The sequence below is a fragment of the Zychaea mexicana genome (genome assembly GCF_025766255.1).
Source record: "Zychaea mexicana strain RSA 1403 chromosome Unknown BDB00scaffold_5, whole genome shotgun sequence".
Taxonomy (NCBI): domain Eukaryota; kingdom Fungi; phylum Mucoromycota; class Mucoromycetes; order Mucorales; family Lichtheimiaceae; genus Zychaea; species Zychaea mexicana.
Window position 1 is genome coordinate 122,748 of NW_026516668.1, and position 24,868 is coordinate 147,615.

Here is a 24,868-nt window from a genome sequence, read left to right on the forward strand (position 1 = left end):
ACATATGATGTCAGCTCTATAAGGCTCTATGCTTTCTTTAAAACTGACCACAATTGAATATCAAAGGGGTGTGGGGAGATTCTTCGTTGGTTGTCAACCCCACCGTTGCATTATTGTAAGTTTGAAGCTTAATTTTACTGTTAATTTTGAGATTCCAGGATCTGACAATACCGTCGTTCAGCAACGTCCCAGTCATCCGTGCGAGGGGACGCGGGACCCGGCGGGAAATAGGCGAGCACGTTGGGTCGGGAAATCAGATATTTACGGTTACTCAAATACCAGAAGTAAAAAAAAAAAAAGACTTGGGCGGATGGAGTCCATAATCATGGGTGTTGGGTACTTCGGGGCCCCACTTTTTTTAAAGCAAGGGCAAGAAATGGTAGCCACCATGGAGTAGTTGCCCCCACACATATTACTTTCATGTGTCGTTATCCAACCTCAAAGTTGATAGTATTGAATAAGGGCACATATATTCAAAAACAACCCTATTGCTTTTTTGAAGGGCGGATCGCTCCGGATCATTGCGACGTCCCGCCACATACCGCATACCGTTTTCCTTGAAAGATGCGGGAAATTGTGCACATCATTATTCTCTCCTGGACCTTGCGCGCGGATTTGGACTGTGCTACGTGCCGTTAAGCTTTACATCTCATGTTTGATCGTCTTGAACGATATTCAGAAAGCAGGTCGTACTGCTGTCAAGTTCGGTATCGTGAGAAGAAATCAGAAAGTGGTAACAGCTTCATTGTTGATAGTCGCTGCTATATGTCGTCAGCTGCACATCTGTGAATGCCGATGAAATAGCAAGACCCTCGACTTTCGGCCACGACCTTCGTGTCAAGCCCTTTGTAAACAATGGCATACTAGTAAAGTTTGCCACGTCAAATGCAATACCATCTTAAAACTACATGTATCAATTCCACTGCTATACTAAGCTATTATAGAAAGTTGGTATGTGTATACGATGACAAATTCGTCTTATCTCTTCTGCAGCTTCCATTATAGTGACGCCATGGAAATCCATCTGCCAAAAAAAATATTCAGGGTCCCTACACCCCTTCTTCTGGCAACTCTCGATGTCATTCTCATTTGCTGAAGCTGAATGACAAAAAAGATAAATCCGCACTAGTTGGGCCGAACGCTCCGATTCGTATGTTTCGAACACCAGGCAGCTAGGTAGTTTGTCCGAATTAAAATAACGAGGACCTACTCGACCGCGACTTTTTACCTGCTCTTTCTCTTCTTTTTCTTTTTTACTCATCAGGCCAAAAGAAAAATGGATTCCAGAACAGCTGGTCTGCGGCCTTTTGTCGTTTTCTGTGTCGTTATTGCCAGTGTTGGTGCCTTCAGCAATGGTATCAACACGAGTTCCCTCAACATCCCTGGCGACTATGTCAAGAACTGCCCTGATGTGCCTGTTGGTGAAGTGACTTACTTTGAAGGCAGCTCAATTCCTAAATGTATTCCTATGGGCGATTGGATTTGGTAAGCTTCATCCTCAACTATTAAACATATACTTCCAAGAGCTAGTAGCGTTAATGACAACTTTGGAAAACTATCGTCAAATTTTCTAGGGGTGTCGCAACTGGTATGTTTGCTGTCGGTGGTTTGCTCGGTGCCTTGGCTTCTGGTCCATTGGCTGAACGATTTGGTCGTCGTGACTCTATGCTTATGATGAACACTACTTTCTTTATCGGTGCTGCCTTGCTTTCTACCTCGACCACCAGTGGTCAGTTTGCAGTTGGAAGAATTTTCGTTGGTGCCGGTTCCGGTTTTATGGTATGTACTGTACATAACACCAAATTGCTACTACTAGCCACCTTCTGTATTTACTGATACCTCCTCCATCGCAACTCGTTATCCAGACTGTCGTTATCAGTATGTATATTGCCGAAGTCGCACCCCCACCAACGCGCGGTGCTCTTGGTTGTTTCCTTCAGCTGTTCATGACTTTCGGTATCTTGCTTATTCAAGCCATTGGTCTTGGTTTGCGCTCTTCTGTCGGCTGGCGTGTTGCCACCGTCATCACTGTCGCTCCTGCCATCGTTCAAATGGCTTTGTTGCCCTTTTGTCCCCGCTCTCCCAGATGGCTTATCTCTCGAGGCCGTATCGACGAAGCCCGTGCCGAACTTTTGCGTCTCCGTAACGGTGATATTGAAGAAGAATTTGCCGATATGATCCTCGGTGTCTCCACCAGCCACAACGAAGACACCAAGAAGGCTCTTGCCGAAGGCGACAAGGATTCTGCCTACGACAACGAGAAGGCATCCAGCAACGCTAACAGTGGCTCGGTCGATACCAACCTGTCATTCTTCCAAGTCATACGTATTCCGGTACTTGCTTGGCTTACTCTCAAGATGTGTATCGTCCACGCTTCTTCCCAGCTTAACGGTATCAACGCCATTATGTACTACTCGACCAACATTTTCGCTACCTCGTTCGACGGTGATGCTCCCTACGTCACTGTTGGCGTAGCTGGTCTCAACGTCGTCGTTACCATTATCGGCCTTTTGCTTGTCGATAGACTGGGTCGCAAGTTCTTACTCTTGTTCTCTTCGATGGGCATGTGCTTGTTTGCCGCCATCATGACCATTGCCCTTCGCTTCGAAGTCTCCGCTCTTCAGGTTGTTTGCGTCATGTTGTTCGTGTCTTCATTCGCTGTCGGTCTTGGTACCATCCCCTTCTTGATCACCGCCGAAGTTTACCCTACTTATGCTGTTGGTGCCGCTTCGTCCGCTGCCTTGGTCATCAACTGGCTCTGCAACTTCATTATTGGTCTTGTTTTCCCTGCATTGCAAAGCGCATGTGGTCCTTATGTCTTTTTGATCTTCACTGGTATTGCTGCTGCATCATCCGTCTTCATGTTCTTCTACGTCCCCGAGACGAAGCGGAAATCTATTGAAGACATTGGTCGTTCGCTCGGCTGGTACGATCTTGACATTCAGCAATACTTGAACAAGAAGAAATAAGATTTTCTAATATATATATAGAAAATCATATTCTATCTTCTTAATCCCTTAATTTCTACTCCATTCCCCTTTCTTCCAAACATTTATATATTCACATCGTCTTCCGTATTTGCTTTTTTCACTTATTCCTCCACTTTTTTCCTATATTTGCTACGTTATTTCTCATCGGTCCGCACTTTTTTTTTGTCTTTACCTCATTTGCCCTGAATTTATCTAGTAGCAAACATGTTTACATATCAAAATGTGTAATTTTCTGTACCATAATTAAATCACTTTCTTTTCGTATATAAACCTGACGTTTCTTGACGTGAGCTGTAACTATTGATGCTGTCTGTGTTCTTGTTTCTACTATTACTATATCAACGAGCCTGATCGCAATCGCATCCTGGTCTTGAGCCCCTCCGCTTTGCTATGTGTCAATCCCTACGGCTCGGAGGCTCGTTGCAGCAGTTTTATACTAGCATTCGGGTATACATACACTACAATCGATATCTTCATATTAAGACATGTTGTCTAATTACATAATAGCAAGATTTCGTTTAACTACTACTATCGAAAATATATTCTTGAAACCCCCTCTTTGTATCGTACGTAGTGCCTAAGAAGTGATGAGATTGCAGATAACTAAGCCAATGATGTCAAATCATTGACGGGAAGCAGCCCGTTTCACAATTGGCCTTTTATTGTAGAGATCCATCAAAGCAAATATATAACTAGAAGGCCGTGACTTTATATTTTTAATCTTTTGAATGCTATTTTAAACAACAATCTCCAGGTTATACAATAAATTTAGATGCTTTGGTTACTAAATTTGAACCTGGATTTAATATTAAAAAAATGATGTAACTTCTCAACTTGTAAGAGATCTCGGTGAAACTCAGGAGGCGAATGTCATCCACAATCAGAATCATCATGGCACCGCAAAAAAGAATATAAATATAGAATCTCATAGTAATGTTAACTTCCAGGGCTACTGTAACAAATATGTTACTAGGTTTGATCTATGCTCCATTCTTGACGTTCAATGGGTTGAAGCAGTGCAAATAACGGTTCGCAAACATCTATGCTATCTAAACGCATTAGTAAGTTATATAACGCATTTTATAGATCAATTAGTACAATAGAGTAAATGTTAACCTCCTCTAATTTAGCTTTGAGAGGTTAGAGCGCCAGGCTTCTATATTGAAAGGAATGTTGATGTAAGAGGAAGTCCAGCGGACTCGCTAAATTTTCCCCAATTATTCTTTAATTTTTACAGCGGACTAGCTATTAAAAATCTTTAGCGGAGTCTATCAAAGTCTGTCAACTTTGATAGACATGTGTCCGACAATGGCTATCCTTTAATCTTTTGGCGAGTCCGCTGGAATGTCAACTAGCTATTATTTTCTGTTAAATTTAGCGGAAATTGGTGATTTAGAGTAAGTCCCCTGGACTTGCTCTAGCGGGGAGGGATCTCATGTTTGAAAAGCTATCCTGACATACAATTATATGCTGCAAATGGCAAATGATACATTTAATTAAGTTCTAGCTATGTAGATACTATGATGACTTTTATTGTTCACATCAAGTGTATTCTGGGGACATCTCAATTGGTGGTTCTACTGGCATCCCAGATTATGGCACACAGGTGCTCGAAGAAAAAGCTTGTGCAGAGCAGCATGATGAGTTGTGTTACACATGGAGTAATAGGCACGAAGTTCGCCCCTGAATTAAGATCGACCTAGGAACTGACAAGGACAGCCGAAAAAAGTGGAAAAAGTATGTGAGTCGAGCAAACGGCGAAAGTACTTGATTTAAAAGCATCATTTACAGAAGCGATCACCGATAAAGCAAAAGGTATTGTCGAGACGAAGTGCGTCCTTGGCTGATGGCTTGATAATAATGTTTCTCGCATGCAGATGTTGCTGTTCTCGGCTCACAGTTTGCAGGTAGAATTCTATATTGAGTAATAACTCGGATATGCTTCTTGATAAGAAACAACGATCACGCTCTATTCGTTGCGCCTCGTTGCGAACGGCGTGTATGAAACTAGAAGGAAAAGTTCGGCAATACTGCCTCCTTGCGTTGTCTCAATCAAATGGCCACAAGACGTCGTCAGCAACTTATTAAATTAAGGAAATTAATCAGTGATAACTGTGGTGATAACTTATTTAAAACATGCTACTTTGCTCAGTATCACATCGTAATTGCTGGTAGAATAAAGACATTCTTGTTTGTATAAAAGAAAACATAAAAAATGTATATTCATGCAAAAGGGAGATCCCAACAAGCAGGCAAGGAATGAGAAAGGATGTAAGCGATAACAAAGACAACCAAACCATAAACCTCTTATCCACTTTCATTAAACGAAGCCAAGAGTGGAGACAGCATCATATCCACATTCTCGTAAGCTACGTTGCAGCACATGGATATCAAGCGCTTGTACTCTTGGTATCGTTTTCCTGGTGTTTGTGTTTTCAGTTGTATGATTTCATCCACCAGTTTTCGCCGATTCTTTTGCAGTGACGACAGTTTCTCTTCAAGCTCTTGTGTGCTTTTTGCTAACGCATCTTCGCTAACCTTGTCCTTCTTTACATCGCCATCTTGTTGTTGTTGTTGTTGTTGTTCTTCCTTTCCTTCCTTTTTAACATTCTTGTCATCATTGACATTATCTGAGCTTTGTTGTGGTAGCCGTTCTTGTTGTTGTCTTAATTGCTCGTCATCATTCTTTTCGATCAATTGTGACAGTTTCTCCTTTTGTGCATAATGCATCAATTTTCGTAACCGCGTTTCGAGTTCCTTTGCTGCACCTTCTGCCTCGTCCAACAATCCTGGGTTAAGCCGAATTTGGTCCAAAATGCGCCGTGTTTCTGCCAACCGCTTGCGCGTCAATTCCAGATCAACCCGCTTTTCCTTGAGCGCCTGCTCTTTTTGTGTTAAGTCCCGCTCATAACTTCCTGCAAATCCGTCAAATAATTGTGATGCTGTCGGTACTGAACGATCATTGGCCAGGATTTGTTTGAACATGGTTTCGATTTTCTGCCGTAACCGTGCACGTGCTGCTTGTTCGCTGGCACTTATCGCGAGTGTGGATGATGCTGACGCTGATAAACCGGCCACTCCTCCTGCTGCTCCAGCCACCCCTCCTGGTCCAACAGCACCTACTCCTCCACCGCCGCCTACGCCTAATACGTCTTGTGAAAATCGACCGGATCGTTCGAATTCAGTCAGATAGTCTTGTGCAGTCATGCCTTCTTCGTTCGCAATCTCAGTACTCGCGCCTGCATCGATTAATAATCGAACAAGCTTCTTGTTGCCTATCCTTGCTGCAATTGTCAATGCTGTGTCACCATACACGTCTTGTACGTTCAGGATGGATATCAATTCGGATCGGTTGGAGCCCAGTTTATCAATCAAGCACTCCATATAATAACGTGACGCATGCACTTTGCCTTTCCAGCTGGCTGTCGATGCAACGTGGTGAAACACGGTCTGGTCCTTTTTGTCGATATTAAAGATGGTTTTTTGCAGCATGTCGAGCATGTGGTGGAACGTTTTGCGGTCAAAGTTATTGGTGAACAATACGCTGCGCATAAGTGCGGTCTGGCCTTTGAAATTGACACGGTATACATCGGCCTTTAGGTGAATCAGCACTTTGACTGTCTGTAATTGGCCCATGGCAGCCGCCCAGTGCAAGCTCGTGTGTCCTTCATCGTCGATTATCACATTTACGTCCAAGTCGCGTGGAGGGTGTTGCAGGATGGGCGGAACTTCTGTGCTGCCGGATATAAAGTTATGTAAAAGTTTTTGGGCATACGATGAGCTCGCTTTGTGACCTGGTTCTTCGTCTTCTGTTTCTTCGTCGTCCTGATCACGCGCACTGTTGTTGGTCCGTTTAGCACGTTTGCTGGGTCGATGGTTTTGCTGATGGTGATGGTGATACGTCATGGGAGGTGGGAGCAGGTGTCCGTCCGCAACGTCGCTGGTGGATCGAAACAAAGGCGAAGGTGTGCGTGAGCCGCCGGCAGCAGCAGCAGCAGCGCCACCGTCTATTAACATTGAAGTGTCGCTCTCGTGTATTTCGCTATACTGTGATGAATTTTCGGCCTCGGAAACTTCTATTTCTTCTTCATGCTTGACTCGTTTCCGTCGTGGTTCGCGTGCTCTTCGTGGACGAGTTGACGCGGCTGTAACGTGCTTGGGTGCCACGGGTGGACTTTCGTCGCCTTTGACATAGTCGAAAATAGGTTGTAATAGCTGATCCACTTGGTACTGCTGCGCTAATGCGACACCTCGTTCAAATGGAACCCAAGTGCCTATATTGGTGCGTGTACATTAAATAAACGAGCACTATGTTAAAAAGCACCTTCAAAACGAGCAAAATCATAATGACTAGTATGACAGCTGGTAACAACAGATTATTTACCTTGGTATTTGCCGTAGCCGCCCTGTACTTTTTCGTGCTTGCCGATTTGGACTTCACGTTCCAAAATGCGTGTTCGCTGTGGTTTATCGAAGTCGGCCACTTTTAAGATTTGGGTGGCATTCAAGTAAGCATCGGACCGCCGTCGCATCACGGCTACGCCTTTGCACAACATCTCATATACCGGCACGCCAGAGTAGGTTGCTTTGAATATTCGAGAGTTCTGCGACATTGTTTTTTTGTATATGCACCGTTATAAAAGAGGTAAAAAGGTAGGGTTTGGTTCTCAAAGAAACGAAGCGCAAAAAAAAAAAGCACCACGAGCGGGCATGAAATCGCGCTGATACGAAGGAGAGGGAGGGAGCGAGTGGGGGCTGAAGACACACATTCTCAAATTGCATACAAAACATTAACGAGACAAATTAGGCTTATCATTATGGTGTGGTATCACTTTAGCTGTATGTAGGCATACGCATGTTGTGCCCATCATGCCAGAAAATGGTTAAAAAAGGCTGTCTATTGATCCTATTGTTCGAATTTATCTTGAACGTAGTGTTCATTTTATCCTTTTTCAATGATAATTACGCGGCCATTTCGATATTTGATAACTAAGCCGTCGTCGTCGTCAAGTTTTTTGCTGTTGTGAGTAATACAGAAACATGGCTACTGCGATGAATGATGGTATTCTTAGGAGAACAGGCATTGATATGCCGACAAACTAGTATAATACGGGCGTTGATGTGTGATGTGAATCATCGCGGGAGAAGTTGCTCCAAGAAATGTTTTGAAGAGACAAGAGTGACAGTAGCACCAACAAGACATCCTATGACGCAGTTGTACTGAGATACAGAAGAAGAACTTTATCGTTCTACATAGCCACCGTTTTTGGAAGCAATTCTAGGCGTTCCACGTTTTTCTTGCAACTGCTGATGAACGATGGTGATGTTATTGATGAGATCATGCACTCTAATTAGCGCGCTTTTTCTCACTCTTACTATCCGTCTTTCAGCGATAGACCAGTCTACTATTCATCGACCCAAACTGCTATACTAACAGTGTTCTGTCCGTGCTAGGTCCAAGCTGTTTGTACACAAGATGGTGTACACGCGAGGAGAAGACAAAGCTGGCTCCAAGCAAGCCGGATTCTACTGTGAGTGTGGGAGCAAATATGATTGGCTAAGCACACTGAACTCGTGGTCTTGCAAACCCCCGCCCAGGCCATGCTGGTGCTGCGAGCAAAAGATAGAGAGAGTGAGAGAGAGAGCGGGGGGCTTTAGGTTATAGCGAGTGCCTCTCTTTCTCTCTCTTCCCTTTTTTTTCACACTTAATTTCGTTTTTTAGAAAAAACAAAAACTACAATTCGTCATGTCTGAAGCAGAATCAGCATCGGGTGCTCAACGACCCATTGTTTCTCCTACTGGCAAAGCAACTCAAGTCAAACTTGTACTATTAGGTGGGTTGTATATCTTGAGATGAGCCTAGTACACTCACATTCTGTTGCTTCTTTTTTTTTCCCAACTAATCACTGTTGTATTTACTTATGCCACGCACCTTTTTTTTTTTGGCTCCCCGCCTACTTCTCCTTTCCATGTTAAATAGGTGAATCAGGTGTTGGTAAATCCTCGCTTGTTATGCGATTTGTGAATCGTGAATACGTTGAAAACCGCGAGCCTACTATTGGCGGTAAGCACGCTAATTTGCTAGTTAGAATGCCTTGTATAAAAAATTCAAAAGCTGCTCATTCTTATTCACATGGGTTTTTTAAAAACTTAGCTGCATTTTTGACGCAGAAATGCCATCTCGACGACCGATCCATCAAGTTTGAAATCTGGGATACAGCTGGTCAAGAACGATTCCACTCGCTCGCACCAATGTATTATCGTAACGCACAGGCTGCTATCATTGTCTATGATATCACAAAGGCTGTAAGTCTTGTCACTAATATGTTTGAGTGGATTGGAAAGAGAGATCAGGGGAAGGGGTGGAGAAGAGAGTTAATTAAAAAGAACCACTTTATTCGCCTTAGTCGACACTGGATAAGGCAAAGTCGTGGGCCAAAGAGCTGCAAAGACAAGCCAACTCTGGCATTGTGATTGCTTTGGTAGGCAACAAGCTGGATCTTGCCGAAGGTGGCGCCGAAGACGACAGCAGCAGCACCGAGGATAACGAGCGACAGGTATCGGAAGAAGATGCACAGGCTTATGCAGATGAAGCTGGCCTTCTGTTCAAGGAGACGAGTGCAAAGACCAGCAAAAACGTGGATGCTATCTTCACTGAGATCGGTAAGGGCCCTTTTCTTATTGTTTTGACAGGGAACCTTCTTTTCTTCAATGTTTGCATGACAAACAAAGTGGGAAGGACAGAGCGAGAGAGCGAAGGGCTAATGGGGTGTATTTTAGCCAAGAAAATCCCATCGGAGTATCTCTTCTCTGCCAGCAGACCCGATGGCCGTGGCGCACGAGGTGCTCACGGCAACATTGACTTGATGCAGCCTGCTGCTGAGCAAAGGTCGTCTGGAAACTGTGCTTGCTAGTATCATTATTTTATACCCACCTTCCCTTCCATCATCATTATTTCTTCTCAACTCTTGCCCTTCTTCTCCTTCTTTCTGTCTCCCTCTCCAACCCCTCAACCCCCGAAAAAGATCCCCTTTCTTTCTTTCTTTCCTTCTTCCTTTTCTTGGTCCCAATGACACCTTATTGTCCTCCCATATCGCATAAAATTTTGTATAATTTTTCACCTCCAGACTCTCTCTTCTCATTCTCCCACAAGCCAAGTAGGCCGAGAAAAGGATAAAGAGATGGAGGCAACAAATGTCGATAAATCTCTCTCTCTCTTTTTAATATTATAATCATATTAAGGCTATTTACAGCCAACATATTAACTAGAAGAAGTGCTACTGTAGAGGGGTGATGGAATCAAATGGAGAATGGAATATATTATAGAAAAGTATTACTCTCTTGAGAAAAACACAAAGAAGGACAAAACACAAAACTGGTATATGCGTAGTAGGTTTTTTCTATTGGCCTGCTTAGGCTGGTGTTGCTTTCGCCAAGTAGACCGATGGCTGGGATCCAAAGTCGAATACACTGTATACGTTCTTTAAGAACACGTCGCCGAGGATAGCAAAAGGGAAATTCGCCTTTGCGAAACCCGCAATACACGTTCCGTTGCCGAAACTGTAATAGATCATGGACTCCGATGGCACCGTAAAGTCGGAGCCGCCGATATTCAATGTGAATTCTGGAAGGTTGTTGAGGTCGCAGTTGATTATGTACGTGCCATCTTCTTGAGGTGTTGCATCATAATGTGAAGCCACCAACTCGGCCAAGCCGGGAGGGAAAATCATCAATGTAGTGCCAGTATCGAGAATAGCAGGCAATAGGGGTACAACGTTGGGTATAAGATTGTCTACGATTCTGCCACTGCCCTCAACCTTATCGTTCGATAGAGTGCTTTGGACGCCTCTCCAGGGAATCAATTGATTGCCAACGCGACCGTGGTTGACCGTAATGCCCCAGTAACCTAGCAATAGTAAAGTTAGAATTGGCTGAGCTCAGATACTAGTAGCGATAGTAGTAGTAGTAGTAGTAGTAGTGAGGGTAGGGAGGCAATGCATGTTAACCCGTGTTTTTTGTTACCTTGGATATTCCGAACAGGAACTTGTGTCAGTTTGCCTTCAAAGCGAGCTTTATTATAGCCACCGAAAATGAGTTCTGCGACATGGTATCTTTAGTGCCAAGAACGAGTAATACTACATAGGAGCGATTAAAAAAAGATGAGGAAGCATCACTTACCACCGCCACCGCCATGTTGGTATTTGCCAAGCCAGAAACTAAAGATCGTGTCTTTAATAAGACCTTGTTCTTGAAGATTTTCTAAAGGAGTTTTTATGCCGTCAACGGTGCATAATTGAGGAAAGGCAAGACCCATGATACCATGAACAACGTTGTCCATTTGTGTCTCATGTGTGGCCAGCTCAATCGCTTGATTTTCGATGGGGAGGCCGCCTAAATTGACGACATCGTAGCCCACGTAACCGCCTGCTGTGGATCCGTCACCATATCGTATGTTCCATTCTTTTTTAGTGCTTGTAGACTCTTCACCGACAGGACCTTTATACGTAGTAGATTTCTTGGGGTCGAATTTCGTATTATAGTCATCACATTTTTTGCACAAGGTAGAAACTGATCATACAGTGGCGACATATTAGAAAATTCTTATGTATTATGTACATACAATATGCATCTTTATTTACTACAAAAAAGATAGAAAAAACTTACTCAACCAAAGATCGGCCGATCCAGTATCAGGGTTCAAATCAAGTTTTTGAGGAGGAGTACCGACTTCAACGGTTGCCACATATTGGACATCATTCTGGATATCCTTCAATGCGATGTCACCAACTTGTTTGCCATTGCCGACACTGATTTTGCTAGCGAATGGAGCTTTGCTGGCTTTATCGGGCGCATCCAAAAATTTTGAGTATCGAAAGTGTGCTTTACGAACGGAAACGGACGGATTGGGTCGAAAGTGTGCGTTCGTGTGTAATGGTACGACGATCTTTTTGCCACTGTTGTTTGGTGCAGGCAATGCTTCGCTGCCGCTGCTGAATAATGCTGTACTCGCTAACAGTACCGAAATAGCCGTAGTCAGCTTCATGTTTAGCAATAAAGAGGTAAATGAATAAAGTAGTAGTAGTAGTAGATTAGAAAAGAAGAGGAAGAAAGGGGAGACAGTATGCGTGGGGTATATATTACGCTAAATTAGTATGGTTCTTTTATGTATGCACAGCAACAGCAACGAGCCCGGAAAAAGAGGAAAGAAGAGGGAAAACAGAAAGGAAATAAGGCGTCCAAAGCAAAAAGGAGATGTACACAAACGGTGCTTACAAAAATGAAAAAGAACAAACGTTTAAAGAAGATCTAGTACTAACGTCATTTATATAGCGTACCACTTTGTGTGAATGTGTGTGTGGCTCCCCTATGGAGGAATCTCGAATTCAAGGAGAAGTTATGCTAGTTTTTGTACTCGTTGTTATGTGTGTATGTAGCGTATATATAAAAGAGATCGCTTTTCTCGCCCCTATTTCTCATTTTCCAAAAGAAACTCAATACATCACATACAGTGTGATACATACGACAACGAGCCAGGCATTGCATAGCACGGCGCGAGAACGACTAATAGAGAATCCTTTCTACCCCTATGAGTATATGTATGCTCGTTATTTTTACCCTCTAGCTGGTAGCAGATGCTGCTACATAGTGCATCTGTTAATATCCGAACCGCTCTTATTTATGCTCGGTGAACATGATGATAGATAATGTCAGTATATATTAGCTTGTATGTAGCAAGTGTACATACGAGTTTACAAGGTCAATCAGTAGTAGTAATAGTTCCTATGTTTATATATATATATATATATTTGGGGAGCTTATCAAGCGCTCGTCGCGCTCGGGCTTGACTAGATCTGTGGATCAGGTTAACAGCCTTTCTTTGAGAATGCATGTACTTTTATATAGTTTGACTTAGCCTTTTCTCTCTCGCTCTCGCTCTCTCTCTCCCTTCTTTGATATGTATTCGTTAAACTTAACTGTAAAAAAGTGGCGTATTTTCTTTTCTCATTTTGCTTTATGCCCCGCTCTTCTTAATCGGCGGGGTGGGGGCTGATGAGAAATGTTTTCGGTAACATACGAGTGAAGTAACTTCAAATTCCCCAACTTACGCCACTTTTCTGCACACCTTGGAAGTTAACAAGCTCTACCATTACCAATAATTATCCTAGTAAAAGCCCTCTCTCTCTTTCGCTCCGATAAGGAACATAATAGGCTTTCCCCTCTTCTCCACTCGTTATCATCAGCATTGCTCCAAGTTCACCATAACCCCTCTTTCCGTCTGTCTTGCTCTCGTCATCACCCAAGCTCAGGCATCCCATCTATGCACCCAGCTAGTCAATGTCCGCATTTCCCAACGCATGTAAAATAAAACTCCCTCCATTTTTTCCATGCTTAATGCCCTGAACCTTATCCTTTGCCTTGATATCCCTTGCCACCAGGTACACAAACAACACGACATAAATAAACACTCGTGTCACGCAAAACAATACACGCATAAACGCAGAGGATATTAAGATCATATTACATGTATATATATAAAAGCAAAGTATGTATATAGAGAGAAAAAATACACTTTTTATAGGATTTGGATTCTGAAATACTTTTGTAATTTGTTCGATTGTATGCCAACCCGTGTCTGATACTCCTGATGTACCCGTACATCCTTGAATGCCTCCGTATGTCGTACATGTCTACTTTTTCCATCCGTGATCATCATACGACCACCAGTGCGGAATGAGGAAGAGCCAGCACGGGGTGTTTGGTAGCCTTGCATATCCGAGTATTGGCCAATAAGCTTGTTGATAAGCACTGAATCTCTCGACTACATATACACAATTACGAACCAGTAGTTTAGTATACCTTGTTTCTTTATGCCCGTTGTACCCCTTTGGCAATATTGAAACCGCACATATATGTCTCTTCCATATAGCCCGAGAAGAAGAAAAAAATTTAAAAACTCACGTCTTCTGGCTTGAACTTTTGATCGTAATAACGCTTAAGACTGCGGTGACCCACGACACTGCCGTTTGGTAGAACCAGTGACATATCATCGTCAGCTAAATGCATGCCCTGGGCCAGGTTTGATAATTCAGTATCCGCATCAACATCTTCGCCACTGGCAAGTTCACCATAGGATGACGAGAAGTCGTAAAAGTCCACAAGTTCCATAGCATCTTCCTCCGCATCGTATGCAATCATGCAATGACCTTTGCTTATCTATAGGAAAAAAAATTCAAAGTTAATAATCATCCACACATCTTTAAGATACAAAAATGACAGTAACGGATTGTTGCTGTTAAAAGCGAAGCATAAAAGGTCAAAAATAAAACTTTACCATGTGCGCTCGTACGGCTTCCAAAGATCGATATTCACGACCCTTTCCATTGCAGTACAGACAAGTGTTACCAACACTGACCTTTTCACCGAGGTATTTGATGAGGCCTTTGATATCCTCCAAGTACTCGATATCGGGGATGAAGAAACTGTGTATGAGGGTCATATGGGACATGTTATCCTCAAACGACTCAGATGTGTGGTTGCAGAAAAGACACTCGGTTTCTTCTAATCGGCGCGACGCCTTGATCTTCTCATCAATCTTGGCAAGGATTTCTTCTTCTGTTGTTTCTTCGGTGAATGTCATTTCTATTTTGGATTGTTGCTGCTGTTCTTTTGGTTGTTGATCTTTTGGGGTAGCGCTTGTCGTCGTTTCGACTGCTGTTTTTGTTGCTGCGGTTTCGTCAATTTCGTTGTTATTAATAACTACTGGTGTCGTCCTTTCCTGTCGGGCAGCTTGCTTGGCTTCTGCTTCCTTGTGCTTTTTGGAACGAATGTGGCTGTCGTATGAATTCTTCGTGCCAAACGTTTTCCTATAATTCAAGTATGGAACAGTTAACATTTTGGTCGATCCGATAACAATGATTTCTCCTCGAAAGAAAGTAAAGGTTGAAACATACTTGCATGCTCCACAGTGACCCTTGAATGGTTCTGTCTTGACTTCGACCTTTTCAGATTCCTTGACAACTTGATAATTTAAGGCAACGAGAAAAGTTAGTTCGAAGGCTCCTGAAACGTTTGCCATTCCAGCAATATAAAGTAAAACAGTTTAAAGGAGTACCTTCTGCTTTTCGCTCGAATTGATCTTTGCTTACAGGTGGCAGATCAGCCACTTTACGTTTTAGGTTATAGCGGTGCCAGTCAGATCGATAGTGTGTTCGTTGTCCTTCAGCCGATTCGAATGCGACCTGACAAGCTAAACAGGTATACAGGCCAGAGCTAGGTTTTAAAGCCTCCATTTTGTATGTTTGTGTGTGTGTTTTTGGCAGAAAAAAGAATTAGGCAGTTCCCGAAAAAAAAAAAAAAAATAGCTTTCTTATGCACAGCTGAGTTATTGCTTGTGCTCTGCGGTTATAACCGGTCACACCCACCACTCTTGATACTTTCGTTCTCTGTTCCAAGCCCAACCAGCTTTTGTTCCTGTTGCATAATAATGACAGCACCAGTACGATACCAGTATCTTATCTCAAGGTAAAAAACAAAATGACAACGAGAATGTGTACGTCGACAATGTCGAGGTCATTTATTGTTCTATATGTATCTAAACACACACACAATAACACCTCCCAGGTCGGGCGATATATTGTTTTCCTTCACGGTCGGAACCCTTGCTTACTTTACAAACGAACGCGATAATCCAAGAGCACAGAATGGCAAGACCTTGTTCGAATTAGTTAAACGACGAAACCAACGTATTGTTGAACGACGCGATCACCAAAATGCTGATGTTGCTGAGAACTAGAAGAATAAAATCATGTACACTGTCACTTCTTGTCTATGTGTGGAACCTTAAAATGAAGAGGGAGTTATGCGATTACATGCGATTTAAAGTTATGGTGTTTGATATCCAGTGCTAAGACTTTATAAGTAGAGAAATAAGAAAGGCGGATGATCGTCTTTGTATAACTACAATAGCAACATTTACTGTAATAACACTAAAAAAGCATACATGGCCACAAAATGTTGCTGCTGACCGCGAGGTGGATATATATCTATCAGAAGAGAGGAGAATAGCTAACATTATGCCTTCTTAGTAATGCTGGTAAGGAACAAAGCATCACAGGTAGAAGACAGGGTTCCACTGATTTGATAATTAACTCGAAATTGTAGAGCCATGTCGCGAGTAGAAGAAAAAGTCTGACTTTTTGATCATGGCTGCGAACTTGATAAACTGCTGGTTCACTCGTTATGTTTTTCCGCTTGAGTAGTAGGCTACAGAAGAAAAGGATAAGTGGCGCGCACGTGAGTCTTGTAGTGACAGTATTACAGTGCAAGAATAAAGGTGAGAGAGAATAATGAGGACTGATAAAAAGCAACAAGGTGTGCAACATATTCCTTTATGCAAAACAAGAGGTGTACATAACGCCTGGTTCTTGTAATTACAATGCCAATCTGTCTGCAATGATTTGACCAACTGTCTTGGGACTTTGTATTATTCACGATATGAGCCTGTATATGTTTAATGACTCTAGAGAATTAAACGTTAACTATCTAGTCTAGTGTCATCTGCAGATCAAATCAATTTGTAGAAGTATTGCAAAATAAGTAAGAGATTGATTAAAATACTTTCTTTATCTTCTGTTTGTTTCGTTTATTGAGCAGCTTAATGCTTGTAACGGAAACAAAAAGTAGACTGCGCAGTCAGCGGGAATGAATAAGCTTTGGTAAATGCTTATGACTCATTTATTTGCTGCTTATTGTCAGTGCTGTGGCTATATCGTTGAATGTGTGAAAGGGCTATGAATGGTTGATGCATTGCAAAATGATAAGAGTTGATGCGCAAAAGAAGCCTCCTTTTATTTATATCCTTACAAAAACACCAAAGTTTTCGGTATTGATAACAGTTAGCATATAAACCACAGAGAGTTGTAACAAGAAGCTGTTTTCCCATGACCTTTTCCCCGTGTGAGTTTCCAACTCAATCTACTCTCACTATCTGCCGCGAGTAATAAGACCAACCGGACGCAGTGTCTAATAGAGAAATTGATTGAACACATATAAAATGCTAAGTCGTTTTATCCACGCAAATACTTAAGGCAGGGACCATCTTCGTTAAATGGTGTACAGTTGGTTCTATTATTACGGGTAATGCGTAAGCAATCATATTACACATGTAGGGCAAACAAAGTTAAAATCTTGCTGCGCAAAGACGTTTGCTCAGATAATGTGCATTCGAACATACATAAAATACTGAGAAGAGCCAGAACTTTTTGAGGTAGAAACAATATTACGACATACACATAGCACAACAATAATCCATTATATTGACAAACAAATGCATAATTACAAAGTTGCTTAAGCTATAGGCTATAGACAATATGTCTAAATCAATAAGTACATTTTTTTAGATAACCCGCTTTGGCTGACCGGGAGTGAGCCAGCAGACCTTGTCCATGATGCCTTCTTTCTCAAAGATCTTGTGCAGCTCGCCGCTGTGCTCTGTGAAATGCTTCCACGATTCGAAATGGATCGGCACTATGATATCCGCATCGAGTTCGCGTACAAGTTTGGCGGCATCTTTTCCACCCATCGTGATTTCAAGAGGTCCCTCGACGCCAGGGAAGTCGGGCACAGTTGCTAAACCAAGGTGAACGATAGCGACGGATACATGGTACTTGTCACGAATAGAAACCAGTTCATCCAAATAGACAGTATCACCAGAAATGTATATCACGTTCGGCTTTCCATCGGTAGTGCCAAAGTTGGGAGACTCCAGGATGAAACCTGTGCATTCGCCGCCAGGTAGATGCTGGCAGGGTGTACCGGTTACTGTGAACGACTTGCCACCAATGTTCAGCGACAACTGTTCCCAGGGTCGGATACCTTGGACACCGGGTCTGGGCTGCAGGTTTTTGGCGCCATCCATGGTAGTAATCACCTTACGACCGTCTAAAAGCTGGCGACCAGAATCGTCAAGGTTGTCCACATGGTCTTCATGGCTTAAAAGAACGGCATCGAAAGGCGGAAGCTCATTGAGCTTCAAGGCAGGTCCTTTTGTGTTCTTGAGGACAATAATACCGAGGTCGTAGTCAGCAGGAGCGTCGTTAAAAGCCGGATCAGTCAGAAGAGTGACGCCGTCAATTTCAAGAAGGGTGGTGGCGGTCCCAATATGGGTCATGGTTAGTTGACTCTTGAAGCTGGGCATGGTTGTCAGTTGCGTATAGCTGATGAATAGAAGCAGAGAAGAGATGCAGTTGTTTTCTAGTGATCAGTTAATCAAATGATGTTTATTAGCATTAATCCGAACGAAAAAAAGGTAAAAGACACTTACAAAAGGATTTTCCCGCTTTTTGTTTGTTGCTTTTTTTCTTTGTTAGGAACAAACATTCTTTTATAGAGTTTGTTCAAAACAACAGCACATTAAATTAGTAAGCGCTCTGGCTTTGATTTATTTTGTCCTCCCGCGTTTCCATCAACAATTTCCATAAGCCAAGGTCACCGATCAGTTCAAGTGTGAATTTGGTAATAGTTTTAAATGCTACATTTTCTACATAGAGCTAAAGATTCGTGATCCGTTAGCAGCCCGTATGTAGGTCAGTTGGATTAAGCGCACCTGCAATGATATGGCATGGAAACTACTTCTAAGTACACCGCGCTCGATGCGCGACTCCGAGCTACCGGCTTCAAACAGGATTCACAGTTACTAAATGTGTTAAGCATTGTCTAAACTTTATCTTATATTGTATCGTGAGAAACAAATCGCTGCTTACAATTTTAAATTTTCTAATATCATCCATGCGGTTGCTTTCAATACCGGTTTATATGCTATGTTTAATACCTTATCAAAAATATGGCGTGAAATCATAAAAGTGACAATCAATCATGATATTGTACATGTCAAAACTGTAGCAATTGCATAACTTTTACGCTTCTCCTATAACAAGCTATATGTTGCCGAGCCTCTTACAAAATTTAAAACGAAGACTGTTGCATACTAAACTTTTAGCATGATAAAAATGGCTCTTTAAATCCAGTACATTATGAAAAAGAAGTGAATACTTCTTGAACTGTCTAATAATTATTCAGTTGTAATGTATACGGTACTAGCTAGCTTCCTTTATGTAACTCGCTTAAACTCGCTTAAGCTGACCAGGATTGAGCCAGCAGACTTTGTCCAGGTCATCGTCAGTTAACTCTCGAAGCTTGAGATGATTCTCTTAGTAGTACGAGTGTGAATGCACGAGTAATGGCGCTATTAAACGAGCTATTACATCAATGCAATTTGAAACGTAGCAATAATATTGATCCGTTATCCACAAAAAAAATCCGGAAAAAATAAGAGATCTACAATAATAGATTAGTAATAAACACTTAGAAGACATTGTTTTCTTTGTTTTCGCTGGTTCTATGTTTGTTAGGAACATATATTCCATTTTTCTTCCATGTTTTTTTGGATCCCCTCAGCAACTACATGCTCAGCTTGGTAGTTTACGAGATTACTAAGCAATTGGTAAGCATTGGGTAAGCACTGAGTAAGCACTGAGTAAGCACTGAGTAAGCATTTCGGGGATTTCAGCTGCATTTCTATCCTCGTGTATTTCCACATCTACTAGCATGGTCTTATTAACCCGAGCTTTTTTTACAGCGCAATGTCGCGATGCATAGGATATTACATGCTTATAAATGAAGCTAATAAAGCATATGATGAGTTCTTACAACTCGGGGTAATAGAAAGAAAAAGGTAGAGGAGGATACTCATGAGATAATTATGCGAATCTAAAAAAGTAATAACTACCCATACAATAATCTGTAGGAGAGCATGAAAAAAGGTTCACTTTAACATTGTATACAGTTGTACCCCGGTTTTTGCAACCCCCGGGTTTGCAATTCCTCGTATATCTGCAACTTTTTTTGAAAAATCCAAAAAAAACTTAGTAGTTTCGCAAATTTGCAACTTGCAAATGAGTTTATACGATTTGCACGTTATCGGGGTAAAAACAGCTTCAATTTTTGCAATATCAACTGAAAGAAGCATCTGTTGCGGATTATGAGGAATAAAATGATACGGTTACTGCAAGATAAATATGTAAATATGAAGATGTATTTATTGTCGAATATAAATTATTACTTGGTAGTTGAGCCAGTAGAATCGGGACACATATATAGCACTGATTGGGTTGAATCAACAAAAGAAATGAAGAAGATATAAGAAAAAGTGAACACACTACATATAGATATAGAAATAAAATGTTTGCTCAAATGAGCTTTCAACTACATACATCGAAGAAGTCATCAAGGGATGATTGTCGGGAGAATGATTGCTGCCTGAGACTCTCTTGAATCCTACGCAAAGACTTCTTTAAGTCGCAGTCATCGATATTATCCAAAAAGCTCAAAACTCCTGCAATTGCAACCTGTTTTTCCTTCGACGTTGGCCCTGGAAGAGGCGAATCAGCGCTTTCGTCCACCGCCCGCTCAAGTGCTCGTCGTAGGTTCGATCCTCTTGCTTAGAGGTGAACTTGTGGAACGATTTTGTCATGCTTAAAAGAGCTAATAATTATCAAACCACTAGACAGCTTAATAAAAGAACGGTCTTATATATGCAAGTAGTAACATTTAGAGCTGTATGAATGTTTCCACAGAACGTATCGTACATAATCTCTGACAGATAAACAATGGGCTAGTGTTAATAGGATGACTTATCCAGTGTCTATTTGAAGCAGAATTGTTTACCCCGTCACTTGCAAATCCTCACTTTTTGCAAAAAAAAATCGGAAAACCCTCGGTTGCAAAAACCGGGGTACAACTGTAGATGCGCAAGAATATACGAATGATTAATTTTACAGCTTCTATCAGAAAGCTGATCTGTACTAGTAGAGATCCTGTCAAACCAGGACAGAAGTGGACCTCCAGATTTTCCAGTTGACAAATAGCAGAGGTAGTAGGATGATACAATTCCTGTTGCTTCGCCGTAATCTTGAAATATTCCTTCGATCGCCCAAATTCTTGACCTTGAGGTGAACCAAATCGATTTTAGCGCCGCGAGTTTGGACGACTCATCACAATAGAGATCTGCAGCATCTTGACAGGTCGTAATAGATCACCCTTTTTCTTTGGTCATGAGCCACAGTGTCGTCATCGACAATCAGTGTCCTTCTTCATACATCAATATATTCACAAGTGTGTTTCGCCAATATGACAAATGTCCAAGTATCGTGTCGCTATTTATTTTTGATGAGGCTCACCATGTATCAAGCAATGAAATTGATAGTGATAGTTGTGCTGTTAGCAAATCGCGCCTTTTTTCTATACTTTTTACTGCGTTAGAATGGTTGTCTTATAGTTAATGAATTCCATACGATGGTTTATAATGCGGCCGCTCGCTTATCTTTGCTTTTGTGATTACCTGGCAGGAGACCTGTTCAAATTTTAGATTGACCTAATTTTTTTTTCTCAAAACTAACAAACAACCATATCGTCGGTGCACAACAAATGGATTGCAAAACACGGATGATGTTCCATCAAAAGACGAGGGACTTAAAAGGAAAGGATTTCTAGATTGAAAAACTGTGGTGGTCAAGTAAACCACCAAATGGTTTTTATTGTTACTGTCATTATGGAGTGCACACGTTAGATGCGTAAGTAGTAGTGAGCGGCCATCCTTTCTTTATTGCAATTTCCGGTAGCATACACCTTGATCCAATACTATTTTCGTTGACACTAGCTAGCAAAGTTATATACTAGATGTGCAGCAATCCTGTCTGGTTCGTGCTTTCCTCGTAGTACCTCTCCTATCCTATGTGTACATGACTGTCCGTTAACGATACTAGTAGGAGGACAGCAAATACAACGTAAGTTTAGTATGCTATATGAGCTCCTGACTTCAAGTCCTCTTTACTTACACTTCATTACTGTGTCAATCCAGTAATGGTATCTAATTTTACAATGTTCATGATTGGTAAATCTTTGGGTAGCAAGAAACTGAGCTAAATTCGATAGGGCCCTGAATTGTTGAGCATCATCCTAATGACTCCGTGCTTTTCATACGATCTTCCAGCTTACTCAATAGTCGATTCCGTCTTTTCCATCTTGAGAAACTTAGCATCAACTTACAGAAAGAAAGAGAGTAAAACATATCAATGCAAAACGGCGCTTTGAAATCCCGAAATGCTTAAAGATACTTACCAATCGCTTAGTAATCTTTAGTAATCTACCCTTGCGGCATGTTGATAAGTATAAGTCAGAAACACATAAAAAGGGTCGAGTATTTGTTCTTGATATCGCAAACAAGCAAAAAACAAACAAACGAAAACTAAAGCAAATATTGTTTTTGTAAGTATCTATTATCGAGACCTTGGTGGAAGCTGCCTATATTCTCAAAATTCTTTTTCTAACGATTATTGTTTTGCTTCAATTTGCATAATTGTATCAACACCAGCGCGTCTGCTCCCATACTTGTACTACCTATCAAAAAACAATATGCCCAGTTTCAAGAGTCAACTAACCATGACCCATATCGGGACCGCCACCGCCCTTCTTGAAATTGATGGCGTCACTCTTCTGACTGATCCGGCTTTTAACGACGCTCCTGCTGACTACGACCTCGGTATTATTGTCCTCAAGAACACAGAAGGACCTGCCTTGAAGCTCAATGAGCTTCCGCCTATCGATGCCGTTCTTTTAAGCCATGAAGACCATGTGGACAACCTTGACGATTCTGGTCGCCAGCTTTTGGACGGTCGTAAGGTGATTACTACCATGGATGGCGCCAAAAACCTGCAGCCCAGACCCGGTGTCCAAGGTATCCGACCCTGGGAACAGTTGTCGCTGAACATTGGTGGCAAGTCGTTCACAGTAACCGGTACACCCTGCCAGCATCTACCTGGCGGCGAATGCACAGGTTTCATCCTGGAGTCTCCCAACTTTGGCACTACCGATGGCAAGCCGAACGTGATATACATTTCTGGTGATACTGTCTATTTGGATGAACTGGTTTCTATTCGTGACAAGTACCATGTATCCGTCGCTATCGTTCACCTTGGTTTAGCAACTGTGCCCGACTTCCCTGGCGTCGAGGGACCTCTTGAAATCACGATGGGTGGAAAAGATGCCGCCAAACTTGTACGCGAACTCGATGCTGATATCATGGTGCCGATCCATTTCGAATCGTGGAAGCATTTCACAGAACACAGCGGCGAGCTGCACAAGATCTTTGAGAAAGAAGGCATCATGGACAAGGTCTGCTGGCTCACTCCCGGTCAGCCAAAGCGGGTTATTTAAAAAAAATTAGATATTGACATTGACGCCTTATATATAGACCTGTTGTATGACTTAGATCTCCTTTTCTTCCTTAATATAATGAAAACTTTATATGGCACTACTATCAGCCCCAAGCAGTAAGCCTTAGCGCAGCTGTAATATTAGTCGAATGTTGCCTCCACAAGCTAAAAAAAAGGTTAGAGCAACGATTGTATCAAGTTGGTCATTTCTAAGTGAGGCATGAAAATGGTATGATCAAATATAGAGACAATTTTTTGGTCCCAGCCGGTGCTTGACAATTACACCGGCGTAAACATGTACTTGCTTGAAAGAGCACGCATCGGCGGGAGTGGATCGTTGACAAGATTTTACCTTCCTGGAAAGGCACCGAAACCGCGAACAGCTCAGGAGGAAAAAGCAAGGCTCGAAAGTCAAAGACAAGTCACTGAGAAAATGATTGACAAAAACGTTTCGACAGGTACAACGATCTCCTTGCAACATGTCAACTACTCGGTATCGACCTTGCTGTTGCACAATCACTTATTTCATTGAGATACTCACGTTTAGTTGATGCATCCCCTTCAGGCAACCTACAATTGAGGATCTTCGAAGTTCTGCGTGATCTATGGATCATATGCATATATTTTCCGCACGCTGTGTATATACCTAGGGATGTGGAATTCATCGCCAAATTATGTATTACTCTATTTCTGCCATGATAGAAGACGAACGTTGAAGTTACCAAGAGGCTGAACTGCAAAAATTTCAATGTATGACATCGCCAAACTTACTGGTCTTCTATGTAGCTCAGTAAAATAAGCAGGACGTGGAACATGGCAAGTCCATATGATGTGGTAGTGTGGTTTCTTTCCTGTTAGTATTCAATGCAAACATGTCCCTTCCTACCATTGTTACAACTCTCTCCTTGAAAAAACCAGAAAAGAACTTGCTTTACCGCTGTCGTAATAGCTTTAAAAGAGCCTGGTTATGAGCAAACTGTGGCGAATGACACCAAAGATAATTCCAGTAGAGTCACCCCTTTCTTTCTTGGTTTAAATTAGAAAACAGCTCCTCTTCTGCCTGGAACACCTTTGTCCTCTGACATAGAAGAATGTACTTTGGGTGACTGCAGTACATCTGATATAATAAGCTCGTTTGCAAATACAAAGAAACGTGCTTTTATAAATATTAAATTGAAATTCAAGAAAACTGAGAAAAGGAGGCAGGTTTACTTTTGTTGTAATCTATAAATAATGCCTATTTGTGTACATATTCTCCAGAAAGCGAGAAAAAAAAGGCTTGAATTTCAGGGGGGGGGTCGCAGATACTTTTGAAGAAACTCCAATCGCTGCAAAGTTTACTCAAAAAATGATCTATACTAGAGAGTAACCATATCATCGCCTATGATAAACCTGCGAGAAGATGTTGCGTGTTCTCGTGTGCTGTCAAAAAGGAGAAAGAACCTATTATTAGAGTAACCTTTTTTCACCCAATTTGAGTGAGCTGTCTGTCGTTTCCCGGGTAACTCTTTAGTCAATCATGCTGTGAAGCTTATATATTAGCTACCGTTATCACACCATTAAATTAAAACAGCAGCCTCTGAGAGAATAATTTGATGTCGGTCACAG

The 24,868-nt window shown here is 41.9% G+C and overlaps 8 protein-coding genes across 8 annotated transcripts; 4 read left to right on the forward strand and 4 right to left on the reverse strand.

The window, feature by feature from the left end:
- Window positions 1-1,276: 1,276 nt before the first annotated feature.
- BDB00DRAFT_867470 (monosaccharide transporter) lies at window positions 1,277-2,969 on the forward strand (the record flags this gene model as incomplete). Its single annotated transcript, XM_053126343.1, has 3 exons — window positions 1,277-1,485; window positions 1,575-1,779; window positions 1,866-2,969. 3 exons carry the CDS (start codon window positions 1,277-1,279, stop codon window positions 2,967-2,969), a joined length of 1,518 nt encoding a protein of 505 aa, XP_052984573.1.
- A 2,181-nt stretch (window positions 2,970-5,150) lies between these two features.
- Window positions 5,151-7,711, reverse strand: BDB00DRAFT_935535 (uncharacterized protein). The gene is made up of 2 exons (XM_053129194.1): window positions 7,375-7,711; window positions 5,151-7,264 (listed from the first exon to the last, which is right to left on the reverse strand). Exons 1-2 carry the CDS (start codon window positions 7,601-7,603, stop codon window positions 5,298-5,300), a joined length of 2,196 nt encoding a protein of 731 aa, XP_052984574.1. The 5' UTR covers window positions 7,604-7,711; the 3' UTR covers window positions 5,151-5,297.
- A 331-nt stretch (window positions 7,712-8,042) lies between these two features.
- On the forward strand, window positions 8,043-9,904 carry BDB00DRAFT_881229 (ras family-domain-containing protein; the record flags this gene model as incomplete). Its single annotated transcript, XM_053128066.1, has 6 exons — window positions 8,043-8,052; window positions 8,747-8,824; window positions 8,971-9,054; window positions 9,145-9,296; window positions 9,398-9,653; window positions 9,771-9,904. The coding sequence occupies 6 exons, from the start codon at window positions 8,043-8,045 to the stop codon at window positions 9,902-9,904; spliced, it is 714 nt and encodes a 237-aa protein (XP_052984575.1).
- A 333-nt stretch (window positions 9,905-10,237) lies between these two features.
- BDB00DRAFT_910693 (aspartic peptidase domain-containing protein) lies at window positions 10,238-12,033 on the reverse strand (the record flags this gene model as incomplete). The annotated part of the gene is made up of 4 exons (XM_053128660.1): window positions 10,238-10,896; window positions 11,013-11,087; window positions 11,169-11,558; window positions 11,655-12,033. 4 exons carry the CDS (start codon window positions 12,031-12,033, stop codon window positions 10,403-10,405), a joined length of 1,338 nt encoding a protein of 445 aa, XP_052984576.1. The 3' UTR covers window positions 10,238-10,402.
- Window positions 12,034-13,455: 1,422 nt separating this feature from the next.
- BDB00DRAFT_799791 (C2H2 type zinc-finger-domain-containing protein) lies at window positions 13,456-15,317 on the reverse strand. Its single transcript, XM_053121724.1, has 5 exons — window positions 15,103-15,317; window positions 14,942-15,008; window positions 14,323-14,854; window positions 13,950-14,204; window positions 13,456-13,809 (listed from the first exon to the last, which is right to left on the reverse strand). Exons 1-5 carry the CDS (start codon window positions 15,278-15,280, stop codon window positions 13,564-13,566), a joined length of 1,278 nt encoding a protein of 425 aa, XP_052984577.1. The 5' UTR covers window positions 15,281-15,317; the 3' UTR covers window positions 13,456-13,563.
- Window positions 15,318-15,368: 51 nt separating this feature from the next.
- Window positions 15,369-16,015, forward strand: BDB00DRAFT_799794 (uncharacterized protein). Its single transcript, XM_053121725.1, has 2 exons — window positions 15,369-15,512; window positions 15,612-16,015. Exons 1-2 carry the CDS (start codon window positions 15,475-15,477, stop codon window positions 15,781-15,783), a joined length of 210 nt encoding a protein of 69 aa, XP_052984578.1. The 5' UTR covers window positions 15,369-15,474; the 3' UTR covers window positions 15,784-16,015.
- A 1,370-nt stretch (window positions 16,016-17,385) lies between these two features.
- BDB00DRAFT_944363 (beta-lactamase superfamily domain-containing protein) lies at window positions 17,386-18,279 on the reverse strand (the record flags this gene model as incomplete). Its single annotated transcript, XM_053129490.1, has 1 exon — window positions 17,386-18,279. The coding sequence occupies exon 1, from the start codon at window positions 18,184-18,186 to the stop codon at window positions 17,386-17,388; it is 801 nt and encodes a 266-aa protein (XP_052984579.1). The 5' UTR covers window positions 18,187-18,279.
- Window positions 18,280-21,176: 2,897 nt separating this feature from the next.
- Window positions 21,177-23,261, forward strand: BDB00DRAFT_944364 (beta-lactamase superfamily domain-containing protein; the record flags this gene model as incomplete). Its single annotated transcript, XM_053129491.1, has 2 exons — window positions 21,177-21,191; window positions 22,476-23,261. 2 exons carry the CDS (start codon window positions 21,177-21,179, stop codon window positions 23,259-23,261), a joined length of 801 nt encoding a protein of 266 aa, XP_052984580.1.
- Between the last annotated feature and the right edge of the window lie 1,607 nt (window positions 23,262-24,868).

Coding starts and splice junctions, on each gene's coding strand:
- BDB00DRAFT_935535 (XM_053129194.1), bottom strand. CDS start 7,603: ATGTCGCAGAACTCTCGAATATTCAAAGCAACCTACTCTGGCGTGCCG. Junction 7,265..7,374: donor CGGCTACGGCAAATACCAAG/GTAAATAATCTG, acceptor GCACCAATATAG/GCACTTGGGTTCCATTTGAA.
- BDB00DRAFT_799794 (XM_053121725.1), top strand. CDS start 15,475: ATGACAGCACCAGTACGATACCAGTATCTTATCTCAAG. Junction 15,513..15,611: donor TACCAGTATCTTATCTCAAG/GTAAAAAACAAA, acceptor AACACCTCCCAG/GTCGGGCGATATATTGTTTT.
- BDB00DRAFT_799791 (XM_053121724.1), bottom strand. CDS start 15,280: ATGGAGGCTTTAAAACCTAGCTCTGGCCTGTATACCTGTTTAGCTTGT. Junction 15,009..15,102: donor ATTCGAGCGAAAAGCAGAAG/GTACTCCTTTAA, acceptor TAAATTATCAAG/TTGTCAAGGAATCTGAAAAG. Junction 14,205..14,322: donor AAGCCGTACGAGCGCACATG/GTAAAGTTTTAT, acceptor TTTTTCCTATAG/ATAAGCAAAGGTCATTGCAT.